A 6,409-nucleotide genomic window follows, 5' to 3' on the forward strand; every position below is an offset into this window, starting at 1 on the left:
ATATTTTGCGCTTCCAGTAAGTGAGATGCGGTGCATTAAATTAAAGTTGTCCGAGGATATGACCTAAGTTCTACAATGCATCTGACTATTTGTTTACTTTTCTCTTTTGAATTCACTGCATTGTTTGGATTGGACACTGCCATACTACATGTATATTGAGAGGTTTGCAATACTTCATGCAGTTGAACCTGAGTTTTCTCCAGTTCCATATGAACGTGTGTAATATTTGAAGGTCCTTGACCTGTATGTGTCCAGTATGAAGTGCACCGAGTCAGAGGATGAGGATCCAACTAAAGGCACAGAGAGCCAGCTGCAGCTTAGCTGCTTCATCAATACAGAAGTCAAATATCTCGCCACTGGACTCAGATTGGTGAGTGGGACGTCCCATACAAACAGCTGGAAGTACCACCAGAGCTCACAGTCCCTGTTCATCTTTATCTTTTCCTCATTGTATCTAGAGGCTACAGGAGGACATTACAAAGTTCTCCCCATCCTTGAAAAGAAACGCCCTCTATATCAAATCGGTATGCTTTATCTTCTGACTTTTGTGGCATCTTTGGAGAAATGCTCTTTTGTTCAAGTGTTTTCTCTTTCGTTCAACAATGAAATGAACAGTCACTTGTTATGTTACTGCATTTAAGTCCAAAATCAGCCGTCTCCCGGCATACCTCACGGTTCAGATGGTCCGGTTCTTTTACAAAGAAAAAGAGTCTGTGAATGCCAAAGTCCTTAAGGTAGGTCATTTGCTCTGGAGTGAGTCAGCCTATGAAGTCTTGATTTGTTGTATTGATTTGTTATTTTGTGTGCATTTTAATTTTGCTGCGTTTAGGATGTCAAATTTCCTCTTATGCTGGACGTCTATGAGCTGTGCACTGCTGAACTGCAGGAGAAGATGGTTTCTGTGAGGTCAAAGTTCAAGGTGGTTGAAGACAAGAAACTGGAGATGCAGCAGCAGCCGAAAGCAAGTGCCCTGTGATGTCAAACTGAACGCTTCATGCATTTAGAGAAACTGCCCGTCAAATCATTTTATTTCTCATTCAACAGGAGAATCTGAAGGTTGGGGCTCCAAAGGAAACAAAATACGAACCTTTCTGTTTTTCTGAAGGTAAATGCTTGCTGCAAAGCTCTTTTCCATTTCAAACATGGTTCTGAAAGTTTACTCTGCGGGTGGATTTATAAACTCATAACTTTGTCTTCTCTATAGACTTGGGCTCCAGCAACAGTGGTTACTACGACCTGCAAGCGGTTCTGACACATCAGGGGCGATCCAGTTCATCTGGCCACTATGTCGCCTGGGTTAAAAGGAAAGAAGGTCAAGTATTGTCAATGTCTCTCAAACGCCAGAGCGACGTTCATGGTCCCCATGCATTAAAGGGATAGTTCACCTTCAGTTGCTGGTCCCCATTGACTTTTATCTCCATATAGTGCATAATAAAGTAGTTTATTGGCGCCACCTGCTGTCAGAGAGTGAATTTGCATTCTCATGCAGCCCGTCTGCTGTTTTTGTTTCGTTCCGATGTTTTATGTAGTGTAGTTTCACAAAGCTAGTCAGACCATTCTGTTTTTGCTTCAAACTTCGAAATTACGCAGTCTAATTTAGGTTAAAAACTGCTCAAGCAGCATGCGGCATCTTTGTTTGAATTGTGATTAAAATCCAGCGGTCGCCTCTAATTTTAAAAGGAAAGAGCACAGGCAAAGCCTTTGTTAATATGAAGAGATTTCTTCATTTATTTGATTTGGGATTTGTTTCAACATTTTCAGTTTAGTTTTTTGACATTTCAGTTTTGATTTAAAAAAAAAAACATGAGAATCCTATCATGAAATCAGTAGTGGGAAACGTATCGCATTGTGAGTTGAGTGAAAAGATAAAAAATCTAGAACTCAAGCTGCTTTTTTTTGGACAGCGTCGCCGTTTATTGCTTCTGATGCAGTTTGTGAGTCCAATCCTGTTGCTGGAGGGCCAAGTCCTGCACAGTTTACCTCCAAACTGCCCGACACACTTTCCTGGAAGTTTCCTTGATTAGCTGGTGCAGGTGTTTTTAGGATTGGACACACATGCTGTAGGGTGTTTTCCTATTCTAGCTGATGTTGACCCCCCACCTCTCTCTGAACAGATGAATGGGTGAAGTTTGACGATGATAAGGTCAGCGTTGTGACCCCTGAGGACATCTTGAAGCTGTCTGGTGGTGGTGATTGGCATATAGCATACGTCCTTCTGTATGGCCCTCGACGTCTGGAGATACTGGAGTAACAATGGTTCAGAGGAGACTTAAACCATAATTGCCATTTCAGAGCACTGTCTGTATAGATGTGCAAATAAATTTTGGTGTCTTTAAAAACATGACCTTAATATTTCCTGAACTCTTCATGCATCAACACAAGTGGCATTTTTAAGGGTGCTTTTTTTGGATGATAGATTGCTTGACTCGCGATCCTTGTTTGGATTTGGAGCAGTGGTTTTATAAATGTTTTCTATATGCATTGAATATTTTTTTTTTTTTTAAGCCTTGTGAAAAGGTGTTCATGCTCAATAGACAGTATCCCACCGCAGGTGACTTGGTATATAAATTTGTTCTTGGCCACAAGTTTCAGACTTACAAATGCATCAAGAGGTATAATACTAGGATCTCATAAGAAACGCAAATTGTTTACTATGCTGTGTGCGTGTGTGAATTTCATATCAAAGCACTTTGAGAGGATGTCTTTATGCTCAACTACTGCTTCTGTCACTGTAAACTCATCTGTCTTTAAATACTCAAATCAGAGTAAGAAAACTTGAGCTCTGTAATATGTTATTGACTACTGGCTCTTCATAAACGGTGAAATAAACATGCCATTGACAGTCTTGTGTGTATTTTACAAACAAAACGATCTGATCCATTTCAAATGAACATTTATTTCAAGAATGTAAAGAATGCATTTCATTGAAGTACAGCAAAAGCATACAGTCAATTTAAAACCAAACAAGGAAATGTTGCTGATGTGGAGTTATGTTTCGCTGAGACCTTCCGAGATGTTACTGAAACCAGCCGAGTTCAGAGCTGTGACCAGGCTCTCCATCGTAGCTTGAGGGCCTTCTCGGTCCTGCCAGGCCACCAGCAGCATCTTGGCCTGCAGTTCTACATCCTCGCTGTCAGACTCGATCACGCGGATCTCCTTCTCGCTCATCTCCAGATGGTCTGCCACAGTCTTCCACTTGGACCCAAGCTTGGCCGCGATCTCATCCATCTGACTGTTGGTCACCGCCTTGCTCTGAATGCTGGGACCTGGGGGGGGAAAAAAAAAGTTCACTTGGTTATCAAACGAGCTTTGCCACGCTCTTATGCTAGCTTAGATCCAGAATCTAATGTTATAAACATTGACAACACTAAGGCATCATAGGCCAGGAGAGTGGGACATTCGCTTTCAGTGCTATCAGGCTAAAGTTAGCATTTTCCAAGATCTCCTATTGCACCTTTAATAAGATTAGCTTATTAGTGTAAGGCAACATGTCTTCTGCTGGCAGACCATTAAAATAATTGGAGAAGGCATCCGGATGATCTATGTTCTAAATATTTTTGGTGATCACATCTGACTGCTACTTCAAACAATGCTGTGAAACCCAACACGTCGTCATGCTTCTGTGGCTGCCGATGCTGCGCTTGACTGTAATTGCTGCTTTTTGTGCCTAGCCAGTAAAGTTTAAACCAGTGTTTCCCAAACCTTTCGTCCACATTTTGGATGTCTGTCAGAAATTGCACACTTAAAAGTGGTACCTACTCAGAGTATACGATTACTTTGAGAACATTAAAAAAAAGTAAGTTCTATGTAGTACATTCCCCATGTTGTCATGGTCACGTGACTTATCATAATAATATATACTTTGGGGTAACACTGGTTTAAATCCCTTATTTCGTCTAGCTCTCTAACAACACATCCTAAAATAATTACAATCCACTAGTGACTACCTCCGTATGTGCTATGTGGCTGTGGCAGCTGAACATTTTCCCTATTTTCTCTGCTCGCCTCAAGCTAAAATGAATTCTGTTGTCTTTGAAACTTTTATCCTACATTCACGGCAGATAGATGAAGGCGTCATTCTGTTATGATGCTTCGGAAACAAAACCGAAAGTACAAAGTCATCTTCAAAGCAAATGCCGCCACTTTGATGCAAACGTACTGCCGTTCTGATCCACAAAATACAGTGTGAACAGAATCCAGCAGGCAGGGCAATAGTAATTAAAATGGCTTTTGATTTTTCATTAAAAATAAAGGCCAAACTCACTGTCATTGCTGTCTTTTAACAGGTTATCTCCATTCTCATCATCATCCTCCTCTCCTGTTTTTATCTCCTCAGAAGGAAGGTCCTTCTGTTTGAAGAGAAACATAGATAAAGTTAAGTTTTCGGATTTTAAACCATTGCTTAAAATATTGAACATCTGAGTAAAATAGTGAGCAGAATATTTGAGTGAATTTTGTCATTTAAATTACATTATATTTACACCATCCTCCACTAATGTTGCCACCTTTGGTAAATATGAACAAAATGGATTAACAAAAAACTGTTTTGTTATTTCTCCTCCATTCAGAAAGTTAGAAAAACCTAACCTTTAAAATAAAATTACACACAAAGGTTTTATTGGCATCTATGGTTCCATGAAGAACTTTTGACATCCATGGAACTTTTCCATTACACAAAAAGTACTTTACAGTGGGAAAGGCTTCTTTAGATTATTAAAAGGAAAAAAATTGCTCTTTTAAGAACTGAACCTAAAATGGTTCTAATGCATCGCTGCCCAAAAAAAAAAAAAAAGCTTGCTTTTTACAAAAATTTTTTTTTAAAGTGTGGTGAGGGGTGCCAATAATTGTGGAACGCATAGATTTAAAACTAATATGCTTCAGTTATTTTAATAATTAGATTTCTGTGAATATTTTTAATGGAAGACCAAAAGATTTTTCCCATGGCCTGTTTTGCTCATATTTACCAAGGCTGCCAATATCTGTTGACGCCACTATTATATCAGCCACTGAAAAGCCTGAATGTCATCTACAGTACATTCTAGAAAACTCTGTAGTGGTTGATAATGTGGATGTCCACTCACAGGAAGCTCTTTGGCCAGTTTGATGACCATGTTTTCCAGATAGTCTGCCAGACTCTTGAACTGCTGGTTGGTGGGCTGGAAGAAGTGAGGACTCCTTCTGGAGAGCAATCGCAAGGCTCGCCAGCCGTAGTTTGAGTTATGCACAACTCTGAGAAATGACGACAAAGAATTCATTTATTCTGATCTATTGTGATGCATAGTTTGATCATTTAGGAGACTGAATTAGTAAATCTCTGTACTTGTACTCATCCTCCACCATGTTAGTTGGATCTGCCTGCTCGATAGCTTCTACAAAAAATTCCTCCAGTGATGGCATGAACTCCCTTTAAATCGAGACATGTATTAATGCAACATTTCTCGCATAAAGCATCTGTGAGCAAGCGTTTGCCAAACACAAACCTGCTATCTGACTTGCAGGCCTCCATGTTGTCAGGGTTTAGATTCCAGAGCCTCGTGAGTTCCTCACTGTTGATGGTCAAGAACAGCAGAAATGCAAGATAAGATCTGAATCGAAGACTTCACCTCTGTTACACAGCAATCAATTACTATCTTACTTTCCCATGAGGATTTTGCGATCTGGGCCCTTCCCCAAAAAGTCCTCTGGTGCTTGTCTCTTTCTGCTGGGACGGACGGGTTTGGTCTCTGCTGGCCTGAGAGAGAAACAACTCTATTCACATTTCCATTCAGAACTAAAAAATTTAAGAGTGAAATCTTTTTCTGTTTATAAGGTTATGGATACTTAAGTAAAGTGACGCCCACTTTTATCATGCCATCATGTTATTAAAGTGACATTTTTCATTTTTGTCTTTGATTATTACAGATTTTGGGACCCCAGCACATTTCTTCACTGGTGTGGTTCTGATCCAGCAAATTACCTTTTCTTAAAAAGATGTTATTTGCGGGCTCATACAGATTTTTTTAAAGAGTTAAATTCAAGCATGCTTCCAGCACTTCCGAGCTTTTCATGTTTATTATAAACTATAATAATTCTTCAAGTCATTATATATAATTGGCTGCTAGTTGCAATGTTTTGGAGTTAATTCAATCATCAAATAAATAAGACAGGATTCCAAGCCAATACTTACAAAATACAGTGATTGAAATCTCAACGTTCAATGAATCTGATATAAATTACAAGCAAATACCACTTGAAAGCGATTTGCTCCAATAGCAAAAAACTTACAGTAGTCAGAAAACAGAAAAGTTACATTTACAGTCATTTCCTCAGCAGCTCTATTAGAAACCACTTTGAAGCGCTGTTGACTATTTTTGTACTTAAATACATTTTGACTCTAAAATTAATCATTTCAAGTTTGAAATGTTTGCAC

The 6,409-nt window shown here is 39.3% G+C and overlaps 2 protein-coding genes across 2 annotated transcripts in view; one reads left to right on the plus strand and one right to left on the minus strand.

Moving 5' to 3' along the window:
* LOC107567865 (ubiquitin carboxyl-terminal hydrolase 14-like) overlaps positions 1 to 2,842 on the plus strand; it is a 14,719-nt gene extending 11,877 nt beyond the window's left edge. The window contains exons 6-12 of the mRNA XM_016253639.1: positions 226 to 370; positions 459 to 524; positions 642 to 734; positions 830 to 961; positions 1,045 to 1,105; positions 1,205 to 1,312; positions 2,115 to 2,842. Of these exons, the coding sequence (XP_016109125.1) occupies positions 226 to 370; positions 459 to 524; positions 642 to 734; positions 830 to 961; positions 1,045 to 1,105; positions 1,205 to 1,312; positions 2,115 to 2,251 (742 nt within the window). The 3' untranslated portion in view covers positions 2,252 to 2,842. The remainder of the gene's footprint in view (positions 1 to 225; positions 371 to 458; positions 525 to 641; positions 735 to 829; positions 962 to 1,044; positions 1,106 to 1,204; positions 1,313 to 2,114) is intronic.
* Positions 2,843 to 2,904: 62 nt separating this feature from the next.
* Positions 2,905 to 6,409, minus strand: part of LOC107567873 (THO complex subunit 1) — a 13,636-nt gene continuing 10,131 nt past the window's right edge. Inside the window, exons 16-21 of the mRNA XM_016253648.1 lie at positions 5,636 to 5,731; positions 5,481 to 5,546; positions 5,321 to 5,404; positions 5,082 to 5,229; positions 4,265 to 4,349; positions 2,905 to 3,266 (exon numbers count right to left, since the gene is read on the minus strand). Of these exons, the coding sequence (XP_016109134.1) occupies positions 2,989 to 3,266; positions 4,265 to 4,349; positions 5,082 to 5,229; positions 5,321 to 5,404; positions 5,481 to 5,546; positions 5,636 to 5,731 (757 nt within the window). The 3' untranslated portion in view covers positions 2,905 to 2,988. The remainder of the gene's footprint in view (positions 3,267 to 4,264; positions 4,350 to 5,081; positions 5,230 to 5,320; positions 5,405 to 5,480; positions 5,547 to 5,635; positions 5,732 to 6,409) is intronic.

Source organism: Sinocyclocheilus grahami, unplaced genomic scaffold (genome assembly GCF_001515645.1).
Source record: "Sinocyclocheilus grahami isolate Dianchi unplaced genomic scaffold, SAMN03320097.WGS_v1.1 scaffold1193.1, whole genome shotgun sequence".
Classification (NCBI taxonomy): Eukaryota; Metazoa; Chordata; class Actinopteri; order Cypriniformes; family Cyprinidae; genus Sinocyclocheilus; species Sinocyclocheilus grahami.